The following is an 18,870-nucleotide window of genomic DNA, read 5'->3' on the forward strand; positions in this document are numbered from 1 at the left end:
ATTCAAGTGGAATGAGTACAGTGACTAGATGACTGGTTTGGAGAATCTCCAAGCTGCAGAACTTGATGTGTGTTCCTGGTGTGCAGTAGTCAGTACCTATCCAAAGTCGTCCAAGGAAGGTAAAACATTGAGCAAGCAACAGGGTCAGAGGCGATCAAGGCTCATTGATGCATGTGGGAAGCGAAGGCTGGCCCGTGTGGTCCGATCCAACAGGCGAGCTACTGTATCTCAGGACACACAGTGCCTTACAGTTTGTTTTGTACGGGGCTGGACTGCTGCACACCAGTCGGGGCACATAAGCATCAGGACTGGACCACAGAGCAACGCAAGATGAATCACGTTTTCTTTCACTTCCCGTGGATGGCCGGGTGTGTCACTGACCTGAGGCGCATATGACACCAGGATGCATAGTGTTCAGACTGTCACGGCTGTATTTATACGCAGGTTTCAAATATGATTTCATCGGTTATTCAAAGGCTTTTTGAAGGTCTTAAATAATGCCTGAAGTATTTTCATTTCATTTTTTTTTTCATTCTCTTTCAGTACACAGTTTGGAATTTTGTCCCCAAAAATCTGTTCGAGCAGTTCAGAAGAATAGCCAACTTCTATTTTCTGATCATCTTCCTTGTACAGGTAATAACACTCATACACGCTCCCCTCATTCAAATCATGAGCAGTCAAGTGTGACCTGCTCTAAATACAAACGTGTGTGCGTCTGTTGAGCGCAAACATGTGTGAGAGTGACTCATCGACTTCTAGGGATCACAAGAAAAACAGGTCTTATATTAAAACATTACATCCGCACATTTAGTGATACGTGTGTCTTTATGGCCGGCCCTCAGCGTTGGGCCTTCACTACTCATCAGTCATCCTGGGCTGAAGTAGGATGTGGCTTTCACATTTTCAGCCTTCTCCTGATTTATTTGGGACTGTGTAGTGGAGCCAAAGCAATTGACTTAACTCCGTCTAAAAAGGCCTCCTCTTTCCACCACTCAACTTGCCAGTGGAGCTGAAGTCAGCTTAGTCTTAAATCACTGACAAAGGACCTCTTTTCATCTTGACAATGGGAATAACTTTGACTCTTTTCATGGCATTTTGACCAGTCACACTCCCTCCTTATAAATGGACGTCCTATATACATTTTCTTCCTCTTAACACATCTGAATGACTGATGCAACTCCGTCATTTAAGTTCTTCCTCTTTCCAGGTTGTGCTGCTTTTGTTTTATTGATCACAGCCACCCGCGCGCCAGTACAAGAGTGTAACACAATAGAAGGAATGTGAATTGCCCAACCTTCTTATGAGGACAAATAAATTAGAGGGGCATCTCACAAAAGCAATGCATCATAGCACTAGTGGTTGGAAACTCAAAGGTACTGGTAATTTCCATGAATTTTTTTTTTAACAATGGTTAAATTAAACCTGCAAAATGAGAGTTTACTACATTAATATAACTGGCATCAATGCCTTGCCCTGTAATTTCTCCTTACTGATATGTGTTCACTTGTTTATAAATTACAAACCGACTTAAAAGTAAATGTGAGAATGATTTCAGTGATGTTCTCCATTAAAGGTCAGCTACCAGGAAGCCGATGAGGCTTCAGCAGCTACACTAGTAATTGTTTAATGTTTTGCAACAAAATGTTAAAATTTAATCCAGGAAGTAATTACAGAAACACAAAGAAGACTCATGTTCTGTGCTTCTGTAAATGATCAGACGCTCCTCTGCAAAAACTTCTCTATTGCCATGGGAAGTTCATGTGGTTGAGTGCACGGGTTCACTATTTTAAACATATACATACAATTTCAACCACAAAAGAGTGCCTATCTCGCTGTCTATTTCCTGTCTCTCAGTGCCCTCAACGCTACAATAAAGGTCAATCTATATTTTACAAACGTGACTTAACTGTTAAATAGCACTTAAAAAGAAAAGAGAAATACAAACATTTACAAAATACCTTGCAAGATACCTTGCATTTCAGTTGAAATTCTAAGCAAAGTCCCCTTCACTGATCCAGGTAAAGTGAGAAAGCTGAGATTCATATGTAGCAGTAAAGGTTGCATTTGAAGATTGTCACCTCCTTACGATTTTGAGTTTTTCGAATCTGGTCTTAAGACGTTTGTGGAAAGTGCCGATGTTTTGGTTAACCCTGATTTCCTGATACTCTTTTGAAGTTTTGTTTTTTTAGGTTGAGGGAATGCATCAAGTTTTGATGGTTAAACAAGGGACTAAAGAAGGCTTGATATCAATGGCAATCACAAAGACGGAAGTACAAATGTATGTGACTAGCTCTGTGTTCAGTTACGGTTAACCTTTGAGGGAAGTGAAGCTGGTTTCCTGTTTGACACATAAGCCTCTACTTCTCACTGGTGTCTTTCTAGCTTGCTTATTTTCTGTCAAACAGGTCACACCCATTTTTTTAATCCTGTCTTCTCTTTTTTTCCCAGTTAATGATAGACACCCCAACTTCCCCAATCACCAGTGGTCTGCCTCTCTTCTTTGTGATTACAGTGACTGCCATAAAACAGGTGAGAACACAGAAACATGGTTTGCTTCCTCTGTGCTGGCCTGACAATGGGGAACCAAAGTAAACTAAGGCCACACACACATGTACCAAAACACTCTTTTTTTTTTTTTCTTCCGGTTTTCCTTGGTGTCGTTTCGAGAATTTCTCTGTAAAGATGGATCCATCGCAAAACCGCATCTAGTTGTAGTAACGGTGTAGCACATATCTCAGGCCTGTGCGTAGTGCTGCTTCTGCTACAGAACTCAGCCAAAAAAAGAAACAACATCTGGGTCCAAGCGATGAAGCCCGCATGCAAGTGCAAAAAAATGCAACTCATTGAGTGGCCACTTGAGGCTGGCGTCAAAAGAGAGCAAATCCCCATAGACCCCCATGCTAAAAAGTCCAATTTTACAGCACTCAGTACTACTCAGTAGTTTGTCTCACTATTATTCTATGTAATACTATTTGTTTATTTTTTTATCAAGGAGAAATTCTACATATTTAAGGGTGTTCCCGCTTTGAGTGACAGGTGGTAGCTTGAGCTAACAGGTAGCAGAGAGTTGAGTGGGCGGGTCTCAACATCCAGGCTGCTTTAGCTCCACCCCAACCCGACCCCATGTCCATATTTGGAGTATTCGGGTGTAGGCGGAGTAAAGCTCATCCAATATGGCGACAATGAGCTCTGCGCGCTTTACGCTTAAGTTTTGAGGTTCAGAATCCAGTGGGTGACGTCATGATGGGTTTGTCCATAGTCTTTACAATGATACAAGTATATAGTATATTCAATGATACAAACATACAGTCCGGACTACAGCTCATCATAGTGGTGAAGCAGCAGTAAATATTGCCCTAGCCACCCAACAAGGGTCAAAATTTGATGCAGCACCGCCACAAACATTGATGTTGTTGTTGTTATTACGAGACATCTGGGTCTAGAGGAGTGCGATAATGATATATTTGTCTTTTTCACCCTGTGACCTGGATTCAAAAATGTGCATTTCCAGCCACCGAAACATCCAGCTTCGTCATGGTGGTCGTAAAAACGTGCCAAACTTAAAAGTCGTATTCGTGTGGACATGGCCTAAAGTTTCAATTTCATTCAGTATTTTCTTGAATTGGTACGTGGTACGACTTTCAACACTTAAATACAAACAACTTTAGCGTTGATTGACGGTGGTCAAGTGGTGAACTTGACAAATTACAAGAGGTGCTTTTTAAATAACTTGAACAATTACCACTCATGCCTACAACGCAAACATGTCATACAATAAAAGTCTATTAACCATCTGTCTTTTGCATTATGTGACTTGAGTTAATGTCTTTGTAGGGCTATGAGGATTGGCTGAGACACAAGGCAGACAATGAGGTGAATGGAGCTCCAGTCTTTGTGGTTCGCAGTGGAAGCCTGGTGCAGACAAGATCAAAGAATATCAGGGTAAGATCTCAAAAAGCTGCACTCTAAAGGAACTTTGTTGTGCCAGTTATTCCAGTTCAGAGATTTCCTCTTCGATTGGGAACAGAACCTTTTTTTCAGCCAAAGTAAATCACTGTGTTCGTTAATAGGGAATTCTTTACCTTAAAGTTTCTTAGAATAGATGTTTGCAACTCATAGCTAACTTTGACTTGGTTGTTAAATTCCTAGTACTAGTGGTGTTTAAACCCCCAGAAAGATATAATCTCCCCAGTGAAAGGAGCTCTGTGTCTTGAGTAACATTTGAAAAAACCAGAGACATTCACAGTGTTGAGCATGAAACGTGACTGGAACACCTTGTTAATGGTGCTTGTAACACATCTAACTACAAATGCTCAAGGTTAGTATTTGCAAACGTTGCCAAATCACCATTTAAAGCCACACGGAATCATTTTTTTATGTTCTTTTTATAGGATATGTCATGTTTAATGATATCTTAAGAAGAAGACTCATCATGCACCCGGGGGCATTTACTAATTTTGCCTCCAATGAAACGCTTTATTGAGTTTTCATATCCCTCTCTCCTTGTATGGGCCGTGCCTGCGTTGCCCTTTGGAGCCATTATGAATACAGTTGTTAGGTCTTGAGTGTAGGTTTGCCCGAGTCTTATGTGTTGGCATCATAACCTTCAATTATTTGCCGCTGTAGCCTGTGTTTGACATGGTTTCCTGTAGTACTCAAAGACTATGTGAGGCAGTCAGCAGATTTCTCAGCTACTTTGCATGCTCCCAATGTGCCGACCATACTAGTTCTTGCTGTTACCTCTCCTGTCAAGGTTGCATCGTTTTTTGCTGCCATGCTATGCCTGTTATACAGAACATTGTAGTGCACACAAATCCTTTGCGGTCACAGTATGTCTGTAGCATATGCTGCTTAAATGACTTGTGTTCCGAAAAAGTAAATAGACCTTGACTTTAAACTTGTCAGGCACACTTTATATTGTTTATCCAGTCACGGCCAAGAGACTTGCAGTCTACAGGAGTGAGATTATGTAATGCAAAGGCACAGAGGTGTGCAGAGTTGCTATGTGTCAGACGAGGTTTGGGGTTTCAGTGCTAGCAGAGTCAAAGTCACAGTGTGACATTTTTTTATTTCTTATTCACAGATAACATTTACTCCCACAGCTTATAAGGAAATTGACAGTAACAAATGAAGCACCTAGTTTTATCTCTCAAAAAAAAAAAAAAAGAAATTAGAATATGTGGAAAATTCCCCAATGTCCCCAAGAGGCAATTTAAGTGTCAAAAGTTCTGATAAGACAGGTATATGGTTGAATTAAACCAATGATATTAATGTTTTATATGCCAATTTAAATGATTGTGCCCAGTAGGATTAAAATTGGTAACATTAATCTGGCTGCAAGATGGACGTCCTAGGTCTTAGAATACTTACAGATCCACTCATTTAAGTTTGTGTAATTTCGTTGATGTCTTTTACTTAAACAGCCCCACGTAAGTGCAAATAATGGTATTTGTTCGCGTGTCCCCGCAGGTCGGCGACATCGTTCGTGTGGCTAAAGATGAAACGTTCCCAGCTGACCTGGCGTTGCTGTCGTCTGATCGCGCAGATGGCACATGTCACATCACCACAGCCAGCCTCGATGGAGAGACCAACCTTAAGGTCTGTATGTGATGTCACTCAAATTAGCTTACACTCAGGCATCCTGGAGTGCATGCACAAAGTCAGCGGTCAGTAATTACACTCACTGGTCTGAGCCAATGCATCAAGTGGGTTTTATGTAGTTATAAGCAGTTACAGTATTGGAGGTGGTGCACAGGAAAATAGAGTTGATGATATATCTACTTCTTGGATCATAAGGATAATTATACTCATATTGAAGCTCTGTACATGGAGAAACCTCCACTGATGCTCGCTCATTGTTTTCATTTGTTCAAAAGTTTAATTTTTCCAGTAGATATTTGTATATCTGTCATATGACTTTTTTAAAATGTTGAATTAGTTGCATTTGATGATAAAGTTTTACAACTTCGTACTTAGAAACTCCTCTTGTCTCTGGTCCACAACCCCCAATCTTGCCAGAGGATATGTAACTTAATTCTCTCTCTAATGACATTCAGCTGCTTCTGTTACAGTTTATTTACGCAGCATGGTAGGTTTTATTGTTGACATAGAAATGTGTGTGTACAGTCTTTACGCCGGTAAAGTACAGATATATTGTAAGATATAGAATTGCTGTCAGTTGCATCTGTTCTCAGATCAATTTTATTTTTCATTATTTATGCTTCCTCTTCGACACATAATTTGCAGACATGGCAACTACCTGCAGACATGGCAACTACCTAACGCTGAAAACTGGACGAGCTCCTCCAGACAACATAGAAATCATTATAATTTAACCACTTGGCAAAGCAGCTTCTACCCTTAGACACTCCAGTGCAGCAGGTTACTTTTTTGTTAAAAAATAAATCAAATAAAATGATTTAATTAACCATTAAAGTCAGCTTCGAAAGTTACATAAGTTATGTTGTTGTACCTTTTTGCCCCTTTTGTCAACACTGAGGTTAATGTTCAGGAAGCAGAGTTTTCAGTGGGCAAAACCAACCCAGGACTTGGTATTTATTTTCAGTGTGAACTCCACAGAGGTAGCTTGTCTCTCTGAGGGAAGTAGCCACAAATTCTGATTGCACTGAATGCGTGACGTTAGCCAACATGTACATTTTTATATAAACATTTAATAAAATTGTGACTTCTCGGCCAAAATATTCCAGGTGTAGTGTGCACTTAAGTATGTAGACATATGAAAATATATTTATGACAGGACATAAAGAGGAAATTTCACAGCAGGCACAAAGTCATGTCCCACACACACTATTAACCCCCAGTAAAGAGATATTTGTTTAGTTCACCCTCGTGTTATGTGTTGATAACAGGGTTTAAGAAATTATCAACTGCTCCCATGTAAGGTCAGACACGTCAGTAGTAGATTTTCTGTTAAAAAGGGTACTTAAAGATAAATTCCTATAATCCTATACAGATAACAACATAGAAAGTAAATATATTTCTCATTTATACTCTGTATTTTTGTGTCTATGTTGGTTATTGTACTGTAGAATGACTTCACTTATTTGTTGTTTATTTAATTTTGCCTGTTATGTGTTTAGTGTTTTAATTATATAGTACAAGTTTAACCTTTTTTGTTGTAACCATTTGTTGTGTGGACCCCAGGAAGACTAGCAACCACTTTGTGGAAGCTAATGAGGATCCTAATAACGGATAAAGAATAAACATTCTGAGCAACACTTCGCTCACAGTAGCATTTGACTTGTGGTTTGTGTGTTTGTAGACCCATTACTCTGTGGCAGAGACATCCGTCTGTCAGTCAGTGTCCCAGCTGGAGGCTCTGCAGGCTGTGGTGGAGTGTCAACAACCAGAAGCTGACCTATACAGGTAATAATGTGTACCTGTCAGTATGAGAGTATAAAAAAAACAAAAAAAACAATGTGAAGTCACACAATAAATTTATATCACATTTCCAATTAAACATATCGAAACATAAGAAATAATTATAAAGAGAAAGAAATATTTGTTCTTGGATAATGGGAAATAGTATTTTCTCTATAAACTGGGAAACTATTTCAGTCTTTTCTGGGGATTGCCTTCAGAAAAATCTTCTTCTGAACCTACTGTAAAATCCACTATAATTAAACCATGGTGTAAATGTCCTGCCAACGATGTGTCATTTAACATATGATGGGGTGAGATTGCTTCATCCCCTATTCAACATCCTCTCTTCCTCTTGTCATTTAGCTGGCTGCTTTAGGATCGATCCGTGTATTTTTAGATCATGCCGCTTCTTTCTGTGGCAGTTTTCTCCCTGCCCCCTTCCCTAGCGTGCTGTCACTTTCTTAACAATCTGTGGACCAGCTCAGACGCAGATGGATTCATCTAATAAAGTTACAACATGTCAGAGAAAATGCAATAAAGATAAAAAACAGGGCTTTTTGCACTAACTGGGCTACATGTAAAGAGCTCTCTCCAATTCCCTGTGTTTACATGATATTTTCTCCAGTGCTCTATGGTCACACAGGTACTTTCTCTGTCAGTCCACTCACCTGAAATGGCTGTTTTGTCTTCCAGATTTGTTGGTCGTATTACTGTGACTCAGCATGGGGAGGAGATAGTCAGGTAAGACCAGATTTCTCTCGTGGTTTCTAAATTAGCATCCCAATAAGACTGGTATGAAGGCTACTCTATCATAGAAATTCAGTGGCATGCTGCTTCAGGGTGTGTAAAACAATATCCATCTTTATCTGTATTGACATGGTTTGTTTACTTTTATCTCAGGCCTCTGGGTCCAGAGAATTTGCTTCTGCGTGGAGCCAGGTTAAAAAATACCAAAGAGATTTATGGTAAGTCAAAACCGAGGAACCCCGACCATCACCCAAGAGCGAAGCATCTTATGTCGGCAAATTAATCATTTTTCATAATGGAAAACACTCAAATGAATTGGGTATCATGAATAAGCCAAGCTCAGTGGGGGATTAACTGAAGGATGTTTCTCTAAGCTAAATCTTAAAAAAGGGATTTATTTGCAGGCTTTACAGAAGCTACGGCTTCAAGTGTCTGTTTACGATGTTGCAATGTTTTTGCATAGCCAAATATCTGTTGTGGACACATTCTGATAGCATTAACCTCCTGACACCCAAGCTTTTATTTGGTATGCATTTTCTAATTTCCACGAGGTATTAGCATTGTGGAAATTATTAGCATGCTAAAAAAATTTAGCATCCTCTTTGAGCCGAAAGTAGTAGTTTTCGATAAAAGACAATGTCCTCATATGTGGACACTGGGATTATTTCATTATTTATATTATAAAGAAGTCACCAGTGTGTGACAAAGTCTACAACAGTTTTTTTAATACCTGAACATGGCCGAACAGTGACACAATTGCAAACAATGAAGTTCCAATGTCCTCAAATGAGTACTTGCTAATTAGAAGAATTGCTAATATGCTAAATTTGCAAGTCATATTAAACTAGAAACATACAAAAATACACATAAATAAGTTTTAACCTTTGCTACTAGTAGGTGGCAGACTAAAGTGTCCACTAAGGAGGACAATGGGTTTAAATGGAGCAGAATAAGCTGCAATAAAACCTTAAACTTAACGTCCTGATATGAGGACGATATGAGGTCTCAGGAGGTTAAATCACAATCACAGGTTTAATGGACAAATAATATTTTAACAAACTGCCGTGTTGCAGGTGTGGCAGTTTACACAGGGATGGAGTCAAAGATGGCACTCAACTATAAGTGCAAGTCCCAGAAACGCTCTGCAGTAGAGAAGTAAGTTCCTGTTATCCCAGAGTAAGCAAAACATTCTCCTGCGATGTGCTTTAACGAAAACATTCAACTATAAAACATCCCTCTGTGTTAGGTCGATGAATACCTTCCTAATCATCTACCTGGTCATCTTGCTGTTCGAGGCCGTCCTCAGCACCATCCTCAAATATGCCTGGCAGGCTGAGGAGAAATGGAACGAACCGTTCTACAACCAAAAGACTGAGCAGGAAAGAAACAGCAGTCCGGTTAGTCTGCTTTGCTTTTAAAGTATCAGAGGAATGCATTCTTAATGGTTTGCTTCTGTACGTAGTGCAGGCTATCGTACCTAGAGATAAGATGGGCTTTTGATGCACTTTGTTCCACTGTCACATCCTCTGGTTCTCTCTGCCAATATGAATTAATAAAGGTGAAGATATAAGTAAAAATGGGGGGCTGGCTTGAGTTCACATGCACAGAGAAACACACACAGAGCTAGAAGGGTGCTAGAGGGCTGCTTTTAGTGTCTCTAGATTTTGCGACAAGGCATAAGTAGGGAAGCGCCTGTCACTAGGACGGCCTGCTGGCATATCAACCTACCTGCCAGCACCAATCAGTCAAAGAGAGCAGCAGTCTGTATGTGCTGCGAAAAGGGAGAGAGAAGAAGTCACAGTTATGCACTACCAGCAACAAATTAATGGCCATGTTGTTAGATTTAGTGGAACAGATGCTCCAAAAACCCTCCAGGCTTTTTAACAGTGGTACACCCTCTACCAATGACTGGGTCTCCTCTCTCCAGGGAAGTCGAAATCCTGAAGATTAAAATATCCAAGTCCCAACAACGTGATAAGATTCACTCCACAATCTAGTCGTTATAATGTCTTGAAATGAGCTCATTCCTTGTCTAGCATGTCATAAACATGAGTTTTTGTACAGCTGCTACTTTCTGTCTCTCACTCTCCTTTCCTGTCGCATGAGGTAATTAACTCCTTAATGGGAATGAATTACTCTGTCTGCTTTAATTTGGAGCGATCGATGCTGTAGTCTCTTCACTCTGTGTGCGGCTCAGATTAATACACGGACACTTTCAAGACTTTTACATATTCCTTTAAATTCTTATAGAATGCAGACTACTTACATTTATTAAATTTACATTTATTACAGCTGCTTTGAATTCTCTTGCTTTAATATGCTCTTTCTTGTGCCACAGTCTTATAAAATGCCTCTTATTCTCCCTCAGATCTTAAAGTTCATCTCAGACTTCCTGGCATTTCTGGTCCTGTATAACTTCATCATCCCCATCTCGCTGTATGTTACTGTGGAGATGCAAAAGTTCCTGGGCTCCTTTTTCATCGGCTGGGATCTGGACCTTTACCACGAGGAAAGTGACCAGAAAGCTCAGGTCAACACCTCTGACCTGAATGAAGAGTTAGGGCAGGTATGGAGGAGATGTTAAAATATATTAATTTACTCAAATAGAACAAATTAATGACTGTTTTATTAATGTATGCGCACAAAACGTTAAATATGTCAAGAGAAATCCCCTTTATCTGTAAATAACGCTACTTATCCACAGTTTCTCTGTGTGTTTCTGTTTCCTAGGTGGAGTATGTGTTCACTGACAAGACCGGTACGCTAACAGAAAATGAAATGCAGTTCCGCGAATGTTCAATTAACGGAACCAAGTACCGGGAAGTTAATGGCAAACTGGTTCCAGAGGGAATGACAGACGATTCACCAGATGGTTCCACGCCTCGCCTGGTAGCGTACTCGCATAATCTTTACATTCATGTTAAAAGGGCTGTGAATTTATGTGATTTATTGTTGTAATCATGAGATCACAGTCGAAGAATCCTTTTTTTTTTTTCTGTCGTCCCTCCAACCAGATTGGCGAGGAATTGCTCTTTCTTCAGGCGGTGTCATTGTGTCACACGGTTCAGATCAGCTACGACCAGCCCGACTGTCTGGTTGGTGGGGGGGACCCTTTCTCCCACGCCAACGGTTTCTCCTCCAATCACATGGAGTACTATGCCTCATCACCGGATGAGAAGGCATTAGTAGAGGCAACAAAGAGGTACGGTAGCACTCCAGCCTCTGTTAGTCTCAGAACAATGATTGTGGTACTATTGTGGTTTCACAATTATAACATGCATATATTTTAGCCTTTATTATCTATCTCCAATGATGCAAGAACCTGTGTTGTGAAAGAGCCAGTGCTGTGCTGTCTTTTTGGCTTCACTTCAGCTAAAAAACACCAGCTCTTGTGTCTGCTTCTTCTTGAAATATAAATTGAAATACCCGTGGAGGTTGAACTGTTGGCCCCCTGTCCCTTTCTGTGGCACAAAAATACAGCACAGGCAGCAGACCAATGTCAAAGGAGTGGTTACAAAAACCCTCAAGCAGACCACAAGCTGGAAAATGGCTTGAAATGGTGAAAAAAAACAAAAAAGCATTAATAGCGTGAACACGTCCTCTCGTTCCGGAAGAAAACATTGCAGAATTCTATAATAAATGCCACGAAGGAGCAATTAAAATTGTAACACTGTGTTGTTTCACTAAACATTAAGGTTTCATGGTGTTTCAGGAAGTCGGTGTCCTTGGCTAAGCTAGCTTTCAAACCACTAAGCTGAAATTTTAAATTTTAGTTATCACATTTTCACAGTTTCCAGCCATTTTCCCTAAATTACAAGCATACACCATAAACCGTAGTCAGCTCATGTGTATATATGGATGATTAAATATCCCCTTAAATATAAGGGGAGTGCCGTAGCTAAATGTATAGCCACTCCAAATTTAATTGTTATCCAGTAATTATATATTTTTTTGTTTTCTCAGGATTGGTGTGGCCTTCACTGGCAGCAATGGAGATGTAATGGAAATTAAAGCTTTTGGCAAGGCAGAAAAGTATGTCACCTATTTCTTTTACTTCTTCTTGCATCTCCCAACATCAGAAATACCCTGATGATGAATGTACTATTGAAATTACATGTAAAGAAAAGTGATTCTTGGTATTTTTAGCATTAGTTAAATGTTTGTGATAACACTGATAACCTGAATACTTATGAGAAGGTGGTTGCATTTAATGCATAATTACCATAATATAGCAATGAAAACATGGATTCTACAAAAGTGAAAGTTACACCTACATGTGAAAAGCAATTAACTGCTACTTTATTTGGTGTCTTCAGGTACAAACTGCTCCATGTATTAGAGTTTGATGCTGATCGCAGGAGGATGAGCGTCATACTGCAGACTCCCTCAGGTAAAGCTTAGCTTCTACAGCTGTGCAAGAATTTTATCGTTATCAACAAAATATTGCCTTCAGTTATTAACAATGACAAAAACACCACAGAAAACACCACTAATCATCGAAGCTGCTTAAATCAAGTATGTATTACTTTTTTTTTTCTAGGAGGCAAAGTGCTGTTCACTAAGGGGGCAGAGTCGGCCATCTTGCCTTTCACTACCAGTGGTGAGATTGAAAAGACGAGACTACACGTTGACGAGTTTGCCTTGGTGAGAATTTATTCATTCATATTTTTTCCACTTCATTCAAAAGATAAACACAATGTTCTACGGCAGTTTTCATTCATACTTGGATAATAAGCATCTGCTCAGTGCACAGTGAGGAGTTGAAATTCAAATTTATGGTATCGCATCACATGAATGTGAAGGCCGTCGGTGCCAAAAGAGTAATACTAATGAGTTCTTGACGATATCATCAGCTCGACATATACAGTAACTCCCTGATAAATTTGGTTGAGGAGTACGTTTATAAATTATAATCTTTTTTTTAGGCTGTACAGGAGAGTCAATTTTTCTTATCCTCTAAGACACGCTTCAGTAACAGGACTTCAGTGTGTACAAAGAAGTTAATTTTGACCAGGTTAAGGGAGAGAAAGGTAGGGGATGGAGAGACCTTAGGTGGGACTTTGATGTTGGCATGGAGGAACCCAGGGAGTGAAATGCAGAGTGCAGATATCTCTGGAAGCTACAGCTCCTTGTCCCACTGCTTCCTGTAAAGTAAAGGCAGTCCGGTATATAGGCAGATGTTTGAGGTGTCGACTTGTTCCTGCACACGTGGAAAAAGTATTCACATTCTGTACTTAAGTAAACGTACAGATACTTCTGTAAAAAAATACTCTGGTAAAAGTTAAAGTACTGATTCAACTCCTTTACTCCAATAAAAATAAGAAGTGACAGTGTCTTGCATGAGCATCTGGATCATTTTTTAACAGCTTTGGTTTCATTTCTCTTTTCTTGAAGCTCAAAGCTGGATTTTAGACTTTGTCACAGTAGTTTGGATGCACATAAAAGTATACATTATTAAAAAACCACAAGAAATTAAAATATAATAAGATTAGAGTAAAATAAAATGCAAATAAGTATAAGTAAAATAAAATAAACAGTGTAATCAAAATATTTACAGAATTAGCATTATGAACAAATGTACAAAAGTAGTTGGTTCATTCACCATGAATCATTCTTGGAGTCGGGAACAGCTCTTAAATAAGGCCATGGATGCTGAATGTCTTGCTTTCCCAAATCTTCTAAAGCGTCGCCGTCGGCAACAAACCCCGGCTGACTTCCTTCCTCCATGCTGCTGCTAGTTCTCCCTCTAAATCTCCACTCTCTCGACAACTTTTCGCAGTTAACTGTCCCTCTTCTCCATCTTCTTTGACTTTCCCTCTTTAGTCTGATGCTCTAGTCCGTAGATATTTATGTCATTGCACTAGTCACTAGTAAAAAAACGTCCCAAAAAGAAATACTAAAGTACTATAACTATAGATGTTTAAAAAATCTACATCAGCACAGTAACAACGTATTTCCACCTCTGATTAAATGTTCTGTACTTTTACCACAGTTGCCACTTTTGAAACTAATTCATCTTGAACTTAAAATCAACCCTTTAAATATTTGACTGCTGAGTCATATGTTAACAGTTGTGCGTCTGTGTGTGTGCTGGTCTGGCCTTTCTTACAGTGATTAGTTTTGGCTCTGTTGCTCTCTGTTCCCTGTAGCCTATAAATTCTTCGACACACATAGAAACACACACGCGTATCCAGGCCCCACATCATGTCGTCAGACATCAGTACCCTGGAGCCGGTGCTCAGGACTGGGTTGATTTGTGGTCGTCTGCCCCTCAGGGCGGTTTTTCGTGATTTAAAACCCAAGCTTTGATAATTTGTTTTTCTGTTCATTCTCCCTGTGCTTTGCTGTCCGCTCTACTCCCGTCAGCGTCATCTTGACCTCCTCATCATCATGTTTTCTAAATGTAAAAATACAAAAATGTTTGCCCTGAAATTGTCTTGTTTCTCCTGTTTCTCTTTCTCGACCCATAACCCGCGCTCCTCTTTACGTTACAGAAAGGTTTGCGGACTCTAGTGGTAGCGTGTCGCCACTTTAGTCCGGAGGAGTACATCGATGTTGACAGGCGTCTGAACGCTGCCCGCACCGCGCTGCAGCAGAGGGAGGAGAGGCTGCAGGAAGCCTTCAGCTACATCGAGAGAGACCTGCAGCTCCTGGGAGCAACTGGGGTGGAGGACAAGTATGCAGACTTTGAGTATAAATTTGAATATATTGGTGCCGTCCCTTCTATCAGCAGTTCTCCCTCATAAATCATCCCTGATGGATGTGTCTATGAGATCCTTCCCATCACATCTAGCCTTCAATATAGTGTGTTAGTTAATGGCTTTCAGTAGCACAGTATTTGGCATCCTAAGTGAGTAAGTGAGTGGTATAAAACATCTGAAACCTACACCCTAATTACCGTGATATTCAACACACAGTATGATGTGACGTATGTTTTCTTTTTAATCACATGTTGCCAACTGCAGTGATGCAGTTTTACCCACATAATTATTGTTTGGAAAGAAACATATGTTTTATTTCACAATGGTTAACTTTAACAGCAAACTCCGTCATGTGATACTTCATTGTAGCGTACACCGATGAGGCGTAACATTATGACCACCTTCCTAGTAGTGTGTAGGTCTGGACATGGACCTTCTGAGGGCTCCTAGTCTGGTCTAGGTGGGTGGTAACATCCACATGAATGCCAGGACCAAAAGATTCCCGGCAGAACATTGTGTTGTCACAACATGGTCGATGTTATTCACTTCACCTAACAGTGGTTTTAATGTTGTGGCTGATCAATGTAGTTGACTGTTTAACTTGTTCCTGTGCTTTGTTAGCCACACTGGCTAGTGGTTTTAGTGTATGGTTGTATGAGTCAGGCCACTGCATTGATACAGATATTGGATAGATAGTCATTTATTATCTCCAGACAATCTGGAGATAATAAATGTATTCTGTCATTGTAGATTCTGTGTCCAGTCTTTTAGAGCAATTAACTGTCAATGACTTATCTTACAAACAAAGATGAGAGTAAAGTAAAGAGTAGGCAACCCCACTGGTACTATTTTCTATTTTCACTTTGACTTCTAAGATAAACAGGGGGCATCTTTAAACACTAGAAAAGATCAAGATAGACCCAATGTGAGGGACGATCTACACTAAGAGGGGAGATGAAGACATCACCTCACTGAACCTCTCTGGAAACAAACGTTGATATGAGCTTGCATCCACTGACCATCTGCTGTTCCCACAGGGCTCTCTTTTTTTTTCCCCCCACTTTGTTTGTGTCTCTTCTTGTTCTTTTTTTCCTCTCCACTGCTGCTGTGTCTGTATCTGGAATGAGTTCCTCCTCAGGCACACATGGTCATAATCAAAGGACCTTGTGTATTATGGAAGACACGACTAAAATTTCCCCGTTTTTTTTTCGCTCTAATCTGGAGAATGTTACAATGATAGGTCTGGTAAAATTAGATTATATCAATGCTATTATCCTCTTTAGTTTTATTAAACTGTGGTCAGACACACAACCATGAGTACATCAGTAGTTTAATCATAATGGAGTTTGTGTTTGGTTTTGGAGCTGTTTTGTTCAAACTCGCAGATATAAGAGTTAAAAAAAAAAAAGCTTTGGGAAATGTTTAGTTATTTCTAGTCCCTGAATGGGTGTATTGAGTTATAGGTATGAACACTGTGGTGTAGTCGCAAGCTCACCCTAAGGCCTGGCCACAGAACAGCAATTAAATTCTAATATTCTTTATTCCTGGGAATCACTGGATGTTTTAGCACTTGTGTGCTACAAGTTATATAACCTTTCATCTTGTATCCCACAGACTTCAAGACAAGGTCCAGGAGACTATTGAGGCTTTGCGGCTGGCAGGAATCAAAGTGTGGGTGTTGACAGGAGACAAACACGAGACAGCGGTCAGTGTCAGTCTCTCCTGTGGCCACTTCCACAGAACCATGAACATCTTGGAGCTCCTGCAGCAGCGATCCGACAACGAGTGTGCAGAGCAGCTGCGCAGACTGGCCAGAAGGTGAGTGTGTGTTTGATTCTGCTTACGTTACGTTTACATTCTCTGTATGTGGACCTTAACGGTTAAGAAAGAAACAGATTAGTATTGGATTTCAAAGGCTCGTTACATGCGTAGTTAAGTATTTCTCTGGATTCGTCTCCTCATACTGGGTTTTTTTTGGACTCTTTGCCTCCAGGATAAAGGAGGACCATGTCATACAGCACGGGCTGGTTGTGGACGGGGCCAGTCTGTCTTTAGCGTTGAGGGAACACGAGAAGCTCTTCATGGAAGTTTGTAAAAACTGCTCCGCTGTGCTTTGCTGCCGCATGGCCCCGCTGCAAAAAGCTAAGGTATTGTTGACTGGAGAAGTTCATATGTTCATACATTTTAAGAGAAAATCGCTCATTCCACTTTTTACTTGGTTTTGTTTAGGTGGTGCGTCTTTTGAAAACATCTCCAGAGAAACCCATCACCTTAGCTATTGGAGATGGAGCCAATGATGTCAGTATGATACAGGAAGCCCATGTGGGCATAGGTAAACACTCAGCACGCACACTCACTGACAATATAGTCTGAAAATCCGCTGTATTTTTGTTCATCTTTAATGTTTGCATGCGTTTATCTCCAGGTATCATGGGGAAGGAGGGTCGTCAGGCCGTGAGAAACAGTGACTATGCAATAGCCAGGTTTAAGTTCCTGTCTAAGCTACTGCTTGTCCACGGTCACTTCTACTACATTCGAATAGCTACGCTTGTACAGTACTTTTTCTACAAGGTAAGAACAGCGGCTTTTATTTTTCCTCCTATTATAATTTGGGTGTATTCAAATCTCCCTTTCACCTCGACCCCCCCGACCCCACTCAGGACATTGAACGAGTGCATTATAAATTATGATAATGGACTTTCACATCAGCTGTCAACAAAAGTGTGTTCAGCCGTGTCTCTTTTCAGTGCAACATTTTTAATGTTTCTTTCCTTCACTCTGTCTTTTCTAGAATGTGTGTTTTATCACACCCCAGTTTTTATACCAGTTCTTCTGTTTGTTTTCACAACAAGTAAGTCTCTTTATCTCTCACATTTCTCTGGCGTTTTCATGTATCACCGGTTTGTTGTCGTTGTGGTTGTTGTTTGTTCCTTGTTTTGATGTTGTGTGGTCCTTTAGACTGTTTTAATGTGTTAGTACATTAACCTCCTGAGACCCGAGCTTTTGTTTGGTTTGCATTTTTATTTTCTCCAAGGTATTTGGGATCAGGGAACTAAGATGCAACAAAATTAAGCATCATCTTTGAACAGGAAGTAGTAGTTTTTGAAAAAAGCAATGTCCTCATCTGTGGACACTGGGATTATTTCATTATTTTTATTATAATAAAGTCACTCAGTGTGTAACAACAAAATATAAAACTGTTTATTTTAATATGACATGACTGAGCAAAACCAGAATTACGAACAATGAAGTCACAATGTCCTCAAATGAGTACTTGCTAATTAGCAACATTGTAGCTCGTTGCTATTGATAAATTGTTAAATTTAAGTCCTTAATGTCCCCATATGAGGACACAGGGTCTTAGGAGGTTTAATGCATTCTTAAATAGACCGTTTCTTTCCATGAAGTATGTTGTAATGACTTGATTTGATTTGCATATTTAATTTTTTGAATTATTTTGCCAGGTTGCATTGAAAGTAAATGTTTATTGGTTTGTAAATATATGTTGTTACAACATAAAAAAATGTTATTTCAGTATGCAGCATTAATCAGCTGCAGTACGTAATGCCTCAGGCACACGCCAGTGTTGCTGTCATTTTTTCCCCTCCAGTGTATTTGTCTCGATTCTGCCTGCGTCGAATGACTCGGTTTGATCAGTTTTATCTAATGAGCTGCTGCTGAGTGACCTGTTGTCCCTGTTCAACCTAGACTCTGTACGACAGTGTTTATCTGACACTGTACAACATCTGCTTCACCTCGCTGCCGATCCTGGTGTACAGTTTGTTTGAGCAGCTGGTCCATCCCCACATACTGCAGAATAAACCTGGCCTGTACAGGTGAGGCTGTGTGTACCGTCCAGATGAACAATATATTATTATTATTATTTTTATTCTTCGCTGTTTGCCGGAAGCAGCTGTTTAAATTAAAAAGTGAAGTATATTTTGTTTCATGCTATGTCACCACACCACCTGACCTGTTATTTTTATGTAACATTTTATGTAAGCTGCTTGTTCCATAATTAATTTCTTCAGAGTCACCG

General features: G+C 40.0%; 1 protein-coding gene across 6 annotated transcripts in view; it reads left to right on the plus strand.

The window, feature by feature from the left end:
• The window catches only part of atp11b (ATPase phospholipid transporting 11B (putative)), a 49,175-nt gene that overhangs the window by 10,455 nt on the left and 19,850 nt on the right, over positions 1–18,870 (plus strand). For all 6 annotated transcript variants that reach the window (XM_047586988.1, XM_047586989.1, XM_047586985.1 and 3 more), the window contains exons 3-24: positions 544–633; positions 2,449–2,529; positions 3,835–3,942; positions 5,470–5,598; positions 7,283–7,386; positions 8,077–8,124; positions 8,284–8,348; positions 9,204–9,285; positions 9,377–9,527; positions 10,499–10,696; positions 10,861–11,019; positions 11,145–11,332; positions 12,094–12,162; positions 12,447–12,520; positions 12,671–12,774; positions 14,625–14,806; positions 16,446–16,649; positions 16,825–16,978; positions 17,061–17,163; positions 17,257–17,402; positions 17,623–17,682; positions 18,540–18,667. In XM_047586988.1, coding sequence (XP_047442944.1) covers positions 544–633; positions 2,449–2,529; positions 3,835–3,942; positions 5,470–5,598; positions 7,283–7,386; positions 8,077–8,124; positions 8,284–8,348; positions 9,204–9,285; positions 9,377–9,527; positions 10,499–10,696; positions 10,861–11,019; positions 11,145–11,332; positions 12,094–12,162; positions 12,447–12,520; positions 12,671–12,774; positions 14,625–14,806; positions 16,446–16,649; positions 16,825–16,978; positions 17,061–17,163; positions 17,257–17,402; positions 17,623–17,682; positions 18,540–18,667 — 2,627 coding nt within the window. The remainder of the gene's footprint in view (positions 1–543; positions 634–2,448; positions 2,530–3,834; positions 3,943–5,469; positions 5,599–7,282; positions 7,387–8,076; positions 8,125–8,283; positions 8,349–9,203; positions 9,286–9,376; positions 9,528–10,498; positions 10,697–10,860; positions 11,020–11,144; positions 11,333–12,093; positions 12,163–12,446; positions 12,521–12,670; positions 12,775–14,624; positions 14,807–16,445; positions 16,650–16,824; positions 16,979–17,060; positions 17,164–17,256; positions 17,403–17,622; positions 17,683–18,539; positions 18,668–18,870) is intronic.

This window comes from Mugil cephalus, chromosome 6 (genome assembly GCF_022458985.1).
Source record: "Mugil cephalus isolate CIBA_MC_2020 chromosome 6, CIBA_Mcephalus_1.1, whole genome shotgun sequence".
NCBI lineage: Eukaryota > Metazoa > Chordata > Actinopteri > Mugiliformes > Mugilidae > Mugil > Mugil cephalus.